At 43.9% G+C, this 16,564-nt stretch overlaps 1 protein-coding gene across 3 annotated transcripts in view; it reads left to right on the top strand.

The window, feature by feature from the left end:
* LOC123775182 (mRNA export factor GLE1) overlaps nucleotides 1–10,995 on the top strand; it is a 54,645-nt gene extending 43,650 nt beyond the window's left edge. For all 3 annotated transcript variants that reach the window (XM_045770138.2, XM_045770137.2, XM_045770136.2), the window contains exons 9-11: nucleotides 4,281–4,465; nucleotides 7,161–7,356; nucleotides 9,583–10,995. In XM_045770138.2, coding sequence (XP_045626094.2) covers nucleotides 4,281–4,465; nucleotides 7,161–7,356; nucleotides 9,583–10,450 — 1,249 coding nt within the window. In that variant the 3' untranslated portion in view covers nucleotides 10,451–10,995. The remainder of the gene's footprint in view (nucleotides 1–4,280; nucleotides 4,466–7,160; nucleotides 7,357–9,582) is intronic.
* The last annotated feature ends 5,569 nt before the right edge of the window (nucleotides 10,996–16,564 follow it).

Genomic DNA, 16,564 nt, shown 5'->3' with positions numbered 1-16,564 from the left:
GTTCTGGGGCGGTTTGCCCCTGCCTGGGTTTTCTGCTTCTGGGCGTAGCTTTTCGCCCATCCACTCTGCTTGCTTCCCACTTTTGCTGACGTGTTTTCGTATCTTTTGCGTCGGTCACAGCCCTCTGTTCTGGTGGCAATTTTCTTCTGCCGGTTTCCCGGCATGGCCACCAGGGTGGCGTTGCGCTTTGTTTACAGGCACCTGAGGTGTGCGAGGGAGCGTCTTGGGTGAGTTTTTCAGGGGTTTTATTCTCCTGTTGTCATTTCTTTGCTTTTCTGGTGTTTTCTTCCCGTTTTCTGTTCCTCTGGGAACGTTTGAGTGTTGATTTTACACTGGGTTTTCCGTTTTGTTTGTTTTTGGGTGTGGGCCCTAGGGTTTGGGCTCGGTTTCCCTGTCTGTTGTGCTTGTTCCCACACCTTGTCCCTCGGTTTTCGATCTGTTTTGACAGTTTCCCTAGGGGATCTGTTTGGGGGCTGTGATTTGCTTTTCTGTGGTGTATCTCCGCCAGCAAATGTGGTGGTTTGGGCTCACCCTGGTTTGATTCCGGGTTCCTTTGGGTTCTTTGGTTTCGTTCCGGAGGTTTCTTCCTCTTGGGCCCCTTTTGTGGGTTCAGGGGGCTTTGTTTCCTCGTGTGTGACCCGGTTCTGCCTTCTGGGGTTCCGGGGTCTTCCTGGCTTGCAGACTGATCTTTTTGGGTCTTGGCACATGTTGTGATTGTGCTGGGACTTTGGGGTTTTGTTGTCGAAGTGGGCCTTTTGATGCAGTTTTGTGCCGCCTTCGCCTGGCCGGCGTGGTGCTCTCTGCCCACTGGTCAGCGGCTTGTAATTTTTTTTTTTACGTGTATGTGTGTGTACACATGTGTTTGTACATGTGTACACTGTTTGTGTGCGTGTGCACATGTGTGTGTGCATACGCACGTGTACACTCGCCTAGTTGTGCTTGCGGGGGTTGAGCTCTGGCTCTTTGGTCCCACCTCTCGACTGTCAATCAACAGGTGTACAGGTTCCTGAGCCTATTGGGCTCTATCATATCTACACTTGAAACTGTGTATAGAGTCAGCCTCCACCACATCACTTCCTAATGCATTCCATTTGTCAACCAGTCTGACACTAAAAAAGGTTTTTCTAATATCTCTGTGGCTCATTTGGGCACTCAGTTTCCACCTGTGTCCCCTAGTGCATGTGCCCCTTGTGTTAAATAGCCTGTCTTTATCAACCCCTGTCGATTCCCTTGAGAATCTTGAATGTGTTGATCGTGTCCTCCCCCTAACTCTTCTGTCTTCCAACGAAATGAGGTTTAATTCCCGTAGTCTCTCCTTGTAGCTCATACCTCTCAACTCGGGTACTAGTCTAGTGGCAAACCTTTGAACCTTTTCCAGTTTAGTCTTATGCTTGACTAGATATGGACTCCATGCTGGAGCCGCATACTCCAGGATTGGTCTGACATATGTGGTATATAATGTTCTGTAATAATTACACAAGGTGTGTAATACACCTTGTGTGTGCGTGTATTTGTGTATATGTATATATGTATGTATGTGTATATACATAATGCGTATGTATACTTTTTCTTTCGGAAGGGGCTCTGTTCCCTTCGCTGTTGACGGGGCGCTAGGGAAGCAGCTTGCTCTGTTGACTCTCGCATGGTCCCGCAGTTAGTGGGCGCTTTTGGTTGTCTCCCGGCCTCTGGTGGCGGCGGCGGACGGCTTCTCCCTCTTTGGCGGGTTCAGGGCTGGCGGGGTGGGCTTCTTCCCTTGAGCTTCGTCATGTCATCTTAGTGGGTGCGTTGGACGTGGTCGATCCGCCCCATCCTTCTGGGGTTCCTGTCTGCTCTATGCAGACACGGGCCTGGCGAATCTGCAGTTCTTCTGGACTTCTTCAGTCTGCGCCCTAGATTCCATGCCCTCATCAGAGGACTGTTGTCTCCTGTCCGGCTTCTGTTGGGGCCGGGTGCCGGGAAAACCCCCATAAGAGGGTTTTCCAGGGCCATTGTTCCCTGAAACCTCTCTGAAGAGGCCAGGTTCTGGTGCTGGTCCCTGGTAGGTTTGAACTCTTTAGCTAATGTCCCGGTCTAATATAACATACATTAGCCCGATAAGCTCCAGGGAGCCTCCAGGGCTTGCCTAGAAAATGGTGTTTCATTACATTCAACGCTGGTTTTTTTTCACATAATTTTCATTCTTCTCAAAAAATAAATAAATTGCCTTATTTATCTACTCTTAACCCCTGGGCTGCTCTTGCAATTATAGCCTGCAACACGCCCAGGTGCAAGAAATAAAAAAAATTATCATATAAAAGTGTTCCTTTATGTGGCGGGGAAGTCTGGCAAAAAAAGAAGCGCTGACAAAGTGTTGGAGGTGGTCTGCTTCACCCGTGCTGTCAGGCAGGAGTTGCCACAAAGATATTACATTATTTCAATGTTTTTTATTTATTTTTTTTCTCTGTTTTGTAGTAATATTATTCAATAGTATGTAGTGTGATATATTTATATAATAAAATATGTGAACAACTGTACAGCTAATCTGGTGTCTATCCTGGTGTCTGGTTCCCTGAAGATTTCATTTTGTATAAACACACTTTGGAACTTGTCATTTAATGTTTCACACATTTCCTTTTCATTTTCCGTGAATCTATTTCCCATTTTCAACCTCCTGAATATTATCCTTTACCTGCAATTTGTTTGAATTTATAGAATAGATCTGGTGCTGTTTTACATTTGTCTGCAATCCCTTTTTCAAAATTTCTTTCTGCCTCTCCTCACTGGTGTGTAGTTGTTTGTCGCATCTTTGTATCGCTAAGATGTTTGGGGGTTTGGTCTCTTCCTATATTGACTCCATTTTTGTGTCTTTTGGTCTCTGGCCCTCTCGCAATTTCTGTTGAACTAATCCTGTTTCCTAGTTCTGCATCTCTGTTTTGGTATAAATTTCTTTGTGCCTTTATCATGTTTCACAAAACTTGACATCACATTTACTTCCTTGCCTAGCAACAAGTCTGTCCAATTATACTCGCTAAAGAAATTTCTAAGGTCGCCATAATGTCTTCTCCTGAAGTCAGGTTTTTTAACTGCTTCAACCTCTGTATTTTCTTCCAGATTATAATGCATTGCATGCTTTATTCCCAAAAAGACATGATCATTTTTACCCAAGGGAGGAAGGTACTGAATGTCAAATATCTTCTTTCATCTTGGTAAATATAAAATCTAGCATGGAGGGAACGTTCCCTTCCGGCCGGAGCCGGTCGGCTGAGCGGACAGCACACTGGACTTGTGATCCTGTGGTCCCGGGTTCGATCCCGGGTGCCGGTAAGAAACAATGGTCAGAGTTTCTTTCACTCTATGCCCCTGTTACCTAGCAGTAAAATATTTACCTGGGTGTTAGTCAGCTGTCACGGGCTGCTTCCTGGGGGTGGAGGCCTGGTCGAGGACCGGGCCGCGGGGACACTAAAGCCCCGAAATCATCTCAAGATAACCTCGAAGATTCCCTCAACCTCGTAGCTTGTTTAACATGTTAATACAAGAATGTTTCCAGGATGAGATCTACAGGTCCAAAAATCCTCTGTTCGAGCTTCATATACTTCCCAGTCTATGGATTTCAAGTTGAAGTCCCTGACTATCAACAGTCGTGATCTATCTTTATCCGTTCTCGCTATAATCTCTCTCATTATTGTTATAAGACCCTCTCATTTACTATCTAGTTCCTCCTTTGTTCATGTGTTGCTCTGCGGTGGACTATATGCATTTATGATCATTAGTTTATCATCCTCATGGCAGATCTCTAGTGCTATTATGTCAATTTCTCGTGGATTGGCAATCATTATTTCATTCACCTTTAGGTGTTCTTTCACCAGCACAGCAATGCCACCGTCTTTCCTAATTTTTCTGTCCCGTCTCCAAATTGAGTAGCCCCTTGGGAATGTGACATTTAAAATAACATCAAGTTTTCTCTGAGTGCAAGAATGTCTGGTGTCTGCAGCTGTATTACATCATTAATTCCATTATCTTTGATCTCACTCCATCTACATTGGTGTACACTATTTTCAGAAACATGTTCCCCTTTCTCCTTATTCTTCACTACCCCTCTCTCGAGCAATTTTGTTGGTTTGCCTTTTTTGTACAATTTTACTGTGTGTGAATGTGCCACGGTTCATGAGCGGGTTTGTGTGTGTGCACCCTGGTTCATGAGCAGGTATCACTTGGTGAGCGAGACCACTGTGGCTTCCACAGGGTGGCTACATACAATACAGTGAAGATGGTCGTTAAAATATGCATCTTATATTTTCCAGAGAGTTTGAGGGAAGTGAAGTATTAGACTCTAACACAGAGTCTATCCTAAACCAGACTGTGTCACATGTGGAGTGCTTATTAAATAATGCCAACCAAAGTTCTGCCACCCAGAAGCAACTTAATGAAGCACAGAGTTCTCTTCAAGTGGGACTAGGTTGTATAAATACAATTACTCAAACTCTAAGTAAGTATATAAGTATTGTATACAGTGTTTGTGATAACAATTGTAAGTGTAAAACAAAATGTTTTATTATGTATCCTGGTAGAGAGAATACTATTTTCTGGGGGGTCCATGGAAACACAAACTGAAACTGTATTTTCTGCTTGTTACAACTTATAATAAAGTTGTTACATCTTGGCTTAACGTGTTTGTGACGTATTAGAATATTGTTACAACTTGCTATATTCGTTGTTATAACTGGTTAGGTGTTGAAACTTGTTCGAATGTTGTACCAACGTCGTAGTTTTGGTGTGTTTGGCGGGGGAGCCCCTTTGGTTCCCTGGAGCTTATTAGGCTGATATGCTAATGTCAGACTTTGGCATCAGTCATGTGTATGGACTTCTTGTGGGCCTACCAGGGACCACGAGCCAGAACTTGGCCCCCTCAGAAGAGGCAAGGGGAGCAATGGCCTATAGAAACCCCCCGTGTGGTTGGAAGCATTCTACCTTATCTTGAGGTTACCTTGAGGTGCTTCCGGGGATTAGCGTCCCCGCGGCCCGGTCGTCGACCAGGCCTCCTGGTTGCTGGACTGATCAACCAGGCTGTTGGACACGGCTGCTCGCAGCCTGACGTATGAGTCACAGCCTGGTTGATCAGGTATCCTTTCAATACCTTAATTCAATACTTTCTATGTCTGCCATCGACTGGGTCAGGCACCCAGAAAGGTAAGCATCCCAAAACAGACCCCTATTCTGGTGAAAATATTGCTACCAAAAGCCGAACAAGTGGATAGAACTCCCCTAAAAGAAACGAGCAAACGATCGTGACGTCGCCGCGCCGCTGTCTGCTCAGGTTCCTCCCCTCCCCCCTCCCCAGGAAGGGGGAGCCCCAGACCCCTCACGCTGGCTATCCACCCTCAGTTCTCAGGCTGATGCTAGAGGCAGTGGTCGTGTGCTTGGCTCCAGCATTTTTCAACCCTGTACTTAGCATGTGGTGGCTGTTTTCGAGGAGTGCGAGTGCAAGGAGTTATTCCATGGTACTCGGCCTGCATGCACCTAGGGTTATCGTCCCTAGGTGCCCTGTAAGTAGTGGGGGGGAGCCCCAGACCCACCATCTTAGGCTGATGCTAGAGGCAGCGGTCATGTGCTCTGGCTCCAGTGATTGTTTCAGCACTGTGCTTTGAGTGTGGTGGCTGTCTTCTAGGGGTGCGAGAGCCAGGAGTTATTCTACAGTACTCGGGCTACATGCGCCTAGGGTTCCCTTCCTTAGGTGCCCTGTAAGTACTGCCCTTGGAGCTTGGGGTTCCTTGGGTCCTGCTTCTGCTGGACCGTTTTACTGCTTGGTTTTTCGGCCGCCCTTTGGGTACTTGGGTGTTTTGTCTCCCTTGTTTACCTTAGGGTAAGAGGCAGTTTGCACTGGGAAGGGGCGCAGGGTGCTGCACAGCTTGTTTTCACCACTTATAGTAGCCGGCTCTGTTCCTCTAGGGTACGCTGTCCTCTTGTGGGGTTTTCTTTTTCTATTTCTTTTTGCCTTGTGGCAAAAATCTGCCCGGCTTATTGCCCACTTGTGCTTGACCTCTTAAGGTCCTTCTCTGTTGGTGCCCCCTGTTAGGTCCCGTGAGTGTACACATCCCTGGGGTGCAGCTTTAGAGAGTTTGCTTGGTAGTTTTGGGCGCTGGTTAGCAGTACCGTGCCTGGGGTTAACTGGGCTCGAGTCTCGTTAAGCACTCTGGGCCCTGGGAAACCCCTGGGGGCACGTGGGTTCGATGGATGTTACCCCATCGCTTCGTGCGAGTTCGAGGGTTGTTCGGTCCCCTTATCTCAGGGTGACCCTCACTGTTTTTGCCTCCGACACGCTACCTGTTGGGTCAGTGACTCTTTCGACCCTGAGTCCTGTGAGTTCTGCTGCTTGCTAGTGACTCAATTTACCCAGTCCAATGATGATCTTTTACGGGTACAGGCGGCGCAGGTGTTACATGCACGTTAGGTTGTTGCTCCGCACTAAGTTGGTTGCTCACCCCGGATGCCCCAAGGCTGCCCTCAAGGCATTGCTTCGACTTTGGTTCAGTCCACCCCCCCCCCCTCCTCGTCCTTCCCCTCCTGTGGTTTGTTCTGATTCCCCCCCCCCCCCCCGGCTTCCGGTCCTGAATCCTTCACAGCCCGGAATTTCCATTTCTGTCTTCAAAGCTCCAGTCTTTCGTTATCAGCAAGGTCACTACTCCTCCCTTCCCTCTTTCCTTACTATATAGTAGTCCTGCAGAAACACTGCCACATTATCTGTGTCCTCTGCAGCATTTGACCAAGATGGTAGAGTCTAAACATTTCTTGCCATTCTTTTTCTCTATTACAAATATGACTGGTGACTCCTGTTAGCAGGCTGAGAGCTTTTCCCACCCCATAGCTCATGGTGAGCCTTGCCTACTAGCTTCCCTGGAATACCACCCACCAATAGTTTAACAACCAGGTACCCAATCACTATTGGGTGATCAGAGGTGTACATTTAATGATTGATGTCTAGTCAGTCCTGATATACAATTATCAGTAGAAAGCACTGAGCCAATATGACTATAACACATGGAAGGTATATAAGGACAGAATAGGAGCTGGGATATGAGGAAGGAATAGTACCCAACCACTTGGATTATAGTAGATTATGTAGCCTAGGTCCTAAAACGGTTGTTCAATGTACTGTACTGTAATTGTCGTTTACTTTATTGTAGATTCTAAAAAAGAAGAGAGAGCCAAGTTGGAAGCCGAGAGAATAAATCAAGAAGCAGAAGAAACTAAGTTGAAAGCTGCTGCACAGTTAGAAATGGAAAAGCAGGAGGCTGCCAGAAGAGAAGAGGAAAGACTTGCTGAAGAACAGAGACAGGAGGGAGGATATGACCTAGTTGCCATGATAAGTGGCAGGAGGAGGTTTGTATACCTAATATTATTGAAATACAGTACAGTAGATTTGCTTTTACCCACAATTATCTTCAGTGATCTATGCAGGAAAATAATTTGTCATTATAACGTTTCTGTACAGCAAAACTTGAGCTAAATGAGGGAGGCTGGCAAGACACCATCACCATTGTCTTAAATTATTTGTATAACCCATAAAAGTATTATAATTACAGTCTGCATTCGATTTTCCTACTTTAAATTGGCTAAACAAGTTGATAATCCAAGCCAAAACTTCGAGGCTAAACACATTCTGAATTTGAAAAAAAAATGTTTCTAAATTGAGTGGTTTATATAAATTTTTGATATTAGGTATGAGTAGGGCATCTGGTACAGCAGACTGTCCCTTTTGAGGAAGAATGGAATTGCTTTGTCTCTTGTAGGGTGTGGTATGTGAAACGTATAATACTGTAGTTTAATTCACTTTAATGGGTTATATCTTCTAGTGTTTGGGGGTGCTGGGAATGTGAGTTTGGATGTGTGTGGACTTGAACACTCATCATACCAGAGCAACAGAGAGATGAGGAAAGAGTGGACAATGGGGAGGGCATTATAAGGGTTTAACCCTCAAACCACTAGGGACCCAAATGAAATTCACACCCACAGGCGCAACAACAACAAAAAAATCCAAAAAATTCTTTCGTCTTATAGAAGTGTTCATTTTTGTTCCCTGATCACGGAAAAAATAACAAAAAAAAATCGTAGGTGGCATATTTTAGCCGCAATAGGGTAGGGAAGTGTGGCGAAAGAGGGGCGTTGGCAGAGCTTTCGCCAGACAAGGTCTACTCCACCCTAGCCTTCAGACGGCAGTTGCCACAAATATATTATTACCTAATTATTTCAATGTCTCTGATTTTTTCTTAGTTTTTTGCAGTAATATTATTCCATACAGTGAATGTTGGTATACAGTATTTATATAACAAAATGTGTGAACCATCGCTGTACTCAAAATTATGGTGTGCATATTAGTGATTCAATTATTATGTTCATAAAACAATAAACAAATAGTTTTGCTGTTGTTACACTATATACGCAGGTTATATATATAAGTATCTGCATGTTTTGTTCACCATAACGAACTACTAAGTTGGTCTTGTGAGTCAAAAAGCAACAAGGAGTGACCACCACACACCTTCGAGCCACTCACTGCCACTCCCTCCCTCAACACCACCTCACTCGCCCTCAATCTCCTCCCACAATACTGTTTTTGCATTTATACACTATACGCAGACGTTATATACACATATTTACATGTTTTGTTCACCATAACTGTACATCTAAGCTTGTATAGTGAGTAAAGGCACAGACGTAGCTACTCACACAGTCAGCTGATCGGTGGCCGCCCTCAAGGCCAGACGCACTAATATTTCTCCTCCAACAATATTATTTGTGGTGTTATTACGCTATATACACACATTATATATAAGTATCTACCTGTTTTATTTACCATACCTGTACAAATAAGCTGGTATGGTGCCCAAAGACCATAGTGGCCATCAGTAAAAACATGCCAAGTCGTGCAGACGACGCTCCTCCCTCACCAAAATGGCGGCTCCCAAACTACTCCTCTCGCTGTTATCTCACACTATACACACGTTATATATAAGTATCTACATTTGTGTTCACCATAGCGAACCACTAAGCTGGTATGGTGAGTGCAGTCAATATAAGGTGGCCACACAGTCAGAAGACGACGCCACAACCCTCCCTCCACAGCCTTCTCCTCCCTCCATGGAGCACAGCGCTAAATATCACCACAATCCTGCTATTATCAGAATCACAGTCAGGGGGCTTCAGTAATACTATCACTGCTAAATAATAGCAGTATTATATATATTATGGCATTTGTAGGCGATGCTGTGGTCACAAGCTGAACAGCGGTACTGTGAGCTCGTGCTGCGTGCGCCAGCCTTGGTGGCTTGCTCAATACTGACACTCTAATACACAAGAATGTTGGCCTGGATTTTTTTCTAGGTGGCATCTGGCAACTATCGGTCGTGGGTGTACTATAGCTGCCCCTATCCCAGGCGGGGCGTTTAAATTATAGCACTAGACACGAAATCATATATATATGATGTGCGCGCTTTCGGTTTTGTCACTGATATCATATATATATATATATATGATTTGTGCAGTTTAAGGCTTAAAGATTGTACTGTAATTCATACTTTCTAATATTTATGTTTTATTCACGAACAGATTGGAAGACTTGAAGAATAAATTGGGAAATTTCTTGACTGCTGGTGACATAATGACAGAAAAATATCCGAATATGAAGATGGAGGTGCAAAAAGCATTGTCGGTTATTAATCAGCTGACTGCAACGGACCAGCGAATTAACAAGGAAAAATTGCAGAAGCTAACATCTTATCTCTCTGGGAGAGAGTTTAGGGCTAGCAAAGGAACAATTGAGAATGAAACAGTTGTAATAACATATGCAAAGAATCTTGCAGTAAGCAATTTAATAAAATGTGGCACAGATAAGCAAGTGTCTGGCATAGCAGCATATTCATGGCTGATGGTAAACTTGGTTTCATGTTTTCCAGAACTGTGGGACCTTTTCTTGTATCATTTATTTATATCATGTCCATATTTGCTACCCATGAAACCATTGCCACTAGTTGGACAAAGTGAAGAAGATTTCTGCAAATCAATAGGGATGAAAGGTAATGAAAAATCAGATGCACACATTGGACGAATGGGCACTTCTGCTTCAATGTATGGACTAGTTTTGGCCATGATCATTAAAAGGAAAAATATTCCTATAAATGCTCCAGTTATAGGGTGGGAGCTCTTGGCAAAACATCTTTCCTTAACACCTACTTCTGGTGTGAGTGCAGTAATTTTTGTTGAACTGTTAAAATCTCTGGGTTTCAGCCTTCAAGAAACATATGGGAAGCAATTTTTAAAACTAATGGATTACCTAATTAATGTATACATGCATAAGATTGAGGAAGTCACAGAAGGGGCAGGAGCCCAAGGTTTAAGTGTCTTGCAAACCTTCCTAGAAACATTTAATCGGACGCGCAAAATCCAGCAGCATGAACTAGTTGACAAATTTTATTAAAATGCTCTCATTATGTGCTTGTGAAAATGCCATATACACAGACTTAAATATTATAAATTAAATAAATATCTTTTAAAAGTGTGGAATTTGAACCCAAGGTTCGCACTTCAGAAAGTTTCACACTGTGAATTCTTATTGCAGGCCTTTATATCAGTTCTGACAGTGCTTTCAATTGAAGGAACAGCAAACAAAATTCTCTGGTTACCACTGTAACCAGATAATAAAACACTTGACCTACTTTATGAATATATATATGGGTAGGAGATAAATTTCTACAGAATTATATTTTGCTGGTCTGGCAAGTTATTCCTAATCCTGTATTGTAAAGAATAAATGTTGTGAAATATGATTGCTTTCTCTTCAGCAACTGATGCAACACACTACCCAAATACCATATTTATTGACATTTCAAAAGAATGATTATTTTTCAAGATGTTACTTTAAATTTCATTTGTACATGTATTTGCTTTACTAGTCGTTTGTTTTGATAAATAATTTATAATTGTTGATTTTTCATGGTTTATGCAATATAATACTAAAACTTCTTTCCAACTTTTCCTAATTTCCTGGGTCAGAGAAAGAATGGCAAGTGCAACACAGTAAGATAGAGAGTTACAGCGAGTCAAACAAGATGAAACTGTGTTCTGTACCATTTTCACAGGTAACCTTACATTGCATACATTAAAACTGTGTGTGATTGCATTGTCCAGAACATAAAATCTGTTCTAGAACTTCATTGGCACTTGCAGTTTAAACAGTCCTGTGTAATGCCTTGTAATCATAAATTTGGTGGGTGGTGTTGCGATTAAGTTTCGATTGATATACTAGTATTTACCTAATTTGTATAATGATCGCTTCAACTGTATAAGAATCACAATTCCCCAAGGGTATATATTCTCACCCACTTCAATGGTTGAATGACCACTTAAATAGGAACGATTATTATGGTTATTCTTGGCTCTAAAGTCTATGCCTTTGTCATCCCTAGAATATTGTTTTTATATGGCACGCTAAAGAAAATTATATAAAAAATTACTCTCCTACAGAGGGGAAAAATGTAGATATTGTATTCTGTTCTTTGCAGGTAATATTGTTGACTAGTTTTGAGAACCATGCTTTATGTAAATGGTTAAATTTTCAAGTATAATTTCTTGAAGCAGTTTAAATGTTGGTACAATATAATGATAAAGATGAGTAAACTTGTGTCCAACTATGGTACTGTATATCCCAAATGATGACTATTATAACCATGTTGTGTGTACACATAGCATGCTGACTGAACAAGGGTTTATGATCAACACACACACACTACTGTATCTGCACACTTGTAAAGCTCACAATACATAAAAGAAAAAATATAAAAAAATTTACAATGTTTAACCCTTTAACTGCGCAATGCGCCTGTAGGCCCACATCTGGGGTGCACTACGCTCCTCCGGGTATTTGTATTTTTCACATTCCATTCAAAACTCCAGTGGCTACATGGGTTCACATCAGCTTCCTCAGGGCTCTTGTAAACAGATGCCATCTTTAAAAAAAATCGTGGTCCACATTCCCGGGTGTGAGTGTCTTAGTAGTGAGTGAGCAACCAAGGCTGGCCCATGCAGCACGAGCTCACAGCACTGCTGTTCAGTTTGTGACCACAGCATCGCCTAATAATGTCAAAATATATATATAACTTGTATTATTTAGCCATAGTATTACAGAAGAGCCTGAGTGTGATAATGACTGTGTACAATGTTTAAATATCAGTGATTCAATGCTGTTCACGAAGTTCAGTGATAGCCACAGCACCACAGCATTATTTCGTTCATCTAGGAATCTTCAAACTACTACTTAGGTTCCATTACAAAATAAACTTGTGGTCAATTATGTATTTACAGGATTTAGTGACCAGTATTGTGATAACAGCAGGATCGTGGTGACCCAAAAAATTTCTTAGGCTATTGAAATCAGCTTTTCGAAAATCAGGCACTTTAACATAATTTTCTCCTACAGATCTATTCCATTCTATGCTAAATCTGATTTCTTTATGATCACTGTTCCCTAGCTCACTCCCTATTTCGATGTCCTTAATTTGTGTTTCCCTGTTAGTTAACACTAAATCTAAAATATCATTTCCCCACATTGGTTCCTTAATGTGTTGCGTAAGAAAGCAATCGTCAATTAATTCTAGAAAATCTTCTGCTTCATTATTCCGTTTTGTTCACCCAATTTATTCCACTAAAATTAAAGTCGCCCATGACATAAATACTGTTAGATCTAGATGCTTTAGATATTTCATCCCATAGATGCTTTGCTTCCATTCTGTCTAAATTTGGTGGCCTATATATAAATCCTATTATAATATTATTTGCTTTTTCGTTTAATTCTATCCAAATAGTTTGTGTGGGGCTCGGTTTTGATTCCCTCTTTGAGACTACATTTCAAATTGTCCCTAACATATATGGCTACTTCCCCTCCTCGTCTAATATATCTGTGTGAAATAGTTTAAATCCATTTATTTGATATTCAGCTAATAATTCTCTATTTTCTACATTCATCCACGTTTCAGTAAGTGCAATACAGTAATATCTATTTTTTTTGTACAGACAAGAGCATTTAACTCGTTTATTTTGTTTCTTAGACTTCTACTGTTAGTGTAATATACCCTAAGTGAATTGTTATTTTGAGGCCCTGATCATTTTGCCAATTTGTTTCTTCAACAAACACATACTTTTATTACCTCCTTCCTCCCTATCAATTCCCATACCTCTATCTACTAACAGTTTAAACCCAAACAAATGCCTCTAACCACTGGTTCCCACGAGTTCGCAACAGCAACAACCCCATCCCTCGATAGATGCACCCCATCACGAGCACACTTTTCACTTCTTCCATAGAAGTGTTCCCAGTTGTCTATGAAAGATATTGCATTTGATTTGCAATATCTTTCCAGCCGGCAATTGACACCAAGTGCCCTCAACAACCATTCATTCCCAACGCTCTTTCTTGGAAGAATGCCACATATGATCGGGATTACTCCCGTGCTCCTAATTCTATGGCTTTGTTAAATTTCTGTATCAGTTCCTCACTCCTAACTCGTCCAACATCATTACCCCCTGCACTAATACAAATAATGGGTTTGTTCCCATTTCCCGACATAATATCTTTCATGTTGTCAACAATATCTCCAATTCCAGCTCCCGGATAGCAAACCCTGAACCTGTTTCCCCTATCTCTGGCACAAAGCGTCCTGTCTAAATACCTCACCTGGGAATCTCCCACAACCAAAATTCGTTTAGGTACCTCCTTAACTTTCTGAACACTTTGAGGGGTCTGCGCTTCGTTGCTCTTCGTTGATTTCCCTTTCGAGTGAACTGCAGGCTCACCACAGCACTCGTCTTTCAACATGGCAAATGAATTTGATGTCTTTAGGGCGTCTGTAGGCGGCCTTGTCAAGGTCTTCTTAAGATCCCTGTCCTTAACGATTTTCCACGACGAGGTCTTGTTAATATGGGTATCCTTCTTTTCGTCCCCCCATGCAGGAAGGGGGATGACGCACCCCTTCCTGCACTGACCCATGCTCGGCCTCCCTGGCTGCCCTGGTAGTTGGTATCCCTTGGTTCCATGCCCCAGACTTTTAGAACGACTGCTGTATGGAATACAAAACGACCTTTCTTACCCCAGGCTCATGGGGCGGGTGACCAGGCCCCTGAGTCGGACTGTGATGGAAGAACGGGCTCTGTAGCCCCTGCTACATTGGGCCCAGACCAGACTACTACCCCTTCCTTCCTCTGTGGTAGGGTCGAGCCCCAAGCCCCCAGTGGTGACCACCTCGTCCTCTGGCATGGCTCCATCTTTCATTGTGACTACTGCGCCTTTTAACCCCTCTCTCTCTGAGGTTCTCAACGCCGTCCCCGCCATGGTTGCACTCGCATGATCCCTTCCCCTGCTTATTGTACCATGCCTTGTTTGGTCCTGCTACATGGGCTAAATACGTTGATCTCAACCATTTGGATTCTACACTTCCTGGCGATTTCTCCCGCCATAAACACCTTGTTGATTTGGCAGATGCCTCTGTTACTTTTAAACCCACCCATATTGGTACATGTATCATTGCTGTTCCTCAGGATGCAGCTACCCACTTAGCCGCGTTGTCCAGCATTGAGGAGACCCCTGTTCTGAGAACGCTCAATTAAATGCCAGTGTTGGCACTGATCTCCTCCCGCACCATGTTGCAACTGGTGTTAGGGACCTAAAAAGACTGCCACGAGGATATTAAACATATCCTTGAAGCCCAAGGCCATTCTGTCCTCCAGGTGGACACGTTCACTCGACCCCCCTCGTGGTCGTCACCGTCAGCCCCTTCGAGTTGTGAAAATCACCTTTGATAGTAGGACCCTTCTGCCTTCTATAATTCTTGCTGGTGCCAGATGCTTCATTCAAGAGTACATTCCCTCTCCTAGACTTTGCAATAAGTGCTGGAAGTTCGGACATGGTGACCTTAAATGCACATGTACTGTGTGTGGAACAAAGGTCACTAAGTGCACTTCTCCCCAGGTTTGCTGCCTCAATTGCAGTGAGACCCCACTCTACCTTCTCCCACACGTGTATACACTACAAACTTGAGGAAGCCGTCCTCAACTTGAAACACCGGGATCGTCTGTCTTTTCCTGAAGCGAGATGCCAAGTCCATCGTCTCAACCCTTTCACTGGCGTATCGTGTGCTCGCATTTTGCTCTCTACCTCTCCTCGTCCTTCCCACCTTACTCAGTCTCGCAACTGTTTCCAGGCCTTAGACCCAGGCACGCCCACCACCACCTTCCCTATTTCTTTATGTTTTGTTCCAAGGGGGTCCCCCTCCTGGTTCTCCATCTGGAGTTTTCCCCCTTCCTACCCAGTCTGCCATGTCTCCTGTGTCTTCTTTCCCATCTTCCCCCGATCCTTCTTCTCAACCCTCCCCCCCAGTCTCTTGGCCCTCCACGCTGCCTGTCTGTCCAGGCTGTTGTCCATCATCCTCCCAACAATCTTCATGTTCATTCCCGTTTTCCTCTTTTTGAGACAATTGAGTGTTGCCCAGGTTGCTGGCACACCTGTCTCTCCGAGTCAGAAACGTAAGCCTGGCTCCTCTCCTTCCTCCTCCCCAGCGGGTAAGAAGGCATCACTTTCTTCCTCGCCTTCCACCTCTGACTCTATCATTACGTCCCCTCCCATTTTGGTGGTCTGGCCCCCTGTCCCAGCTGTGGAGGTTTCTTTAGCCCCCGATTCCTTCTCGGTTGTTGCCCTTGTTGAGGTGCGCTCCCTGGTTTCTACCGCCCCCCCCCCCCCTCTCATCCTCCTGTTCTTGACCGCCTCTTATAACTGTCTCCCTCTCCTCCTCCGGACCCCATCCGTCCGCCTCTGGTATGTCCTCCCGCTCCCTTAGTTCCATCCTTACTCAGTTTACCCATGCCCCCTAACCCCGATTTTGCTGACCCTGATCCTGAGCTTCTTTAATATGCTGTGTTCTTCTTTGCCTTTGTTTCTTCATTGTTCTCTATTTGTCCTCTCTCCTTTTGACAATGTCTATTCTTCAATGGAATATTTGTGGCTTTTATGCCAACTTCCATGAACTCCAACTTGTGATTACAGAGTTTTCACCGCTTTGTGTATGTCTCCAGGAGTCAATGCTTGGTGCTCGTCCTGGTCACTTTCGTGGTTATTCCTTTCTCGCCTCACCTACACCCCCCCTCCCTCCCTCCTCCCCCCCCCCCTCTCTCTCTCTCTCTCTCTCTCTCTCTCTCTCTCTCTCTCTCTCTCTCTCTCTCTCTCTCTCTCTCTCTCTCTCTCTCTCTCTCTGTCTCTCTCTCTGTCTCTGTCTCTGTCTCTGTCTCTGTCTCTGTCTCTCTCTCTCTCTCTCTCTCTCTCTCTCTCTCTCTCTCTCTCTCTGTCTCTCTCTCTCTGTCTCTCTCTCTCTCTCTCTCTTTGTCTCTCTCTCTCTCTCTCTCTCTCTCTCTCTCTCTCTCTCTCTCTCTCTCTCTGTCTCTCTCTGTCTCTCTCTGTCTCTCTCTGTCTCTCTCTGTCTCTCTCTGTCTCTCTCTCTCTCTCTCTCTCTCTCTCTCTCTCTCTCTCTCTCTCTCTCTCTCTCTCTCT

This window comes from Procambarus clarkii, chromosome 92, assembly GCF_040958095.1.
Source record: "Procambarus clarkii isolate CNS0578487 chromosome 92, FALCON_Pclarkii_2.0, whole genome shotgun sequence".
NCBI lineage: Eukaryota > Metazoa > Arthropoda > Malacostraca > Decapoda > Cambaridae > Procambarus > Procambarus clarkii.
The sequence above is the reverse complement of the archived record's forward strand: the minus strand, read 5'-3'. Positions and strand labels throughout refer to the sequence as shown.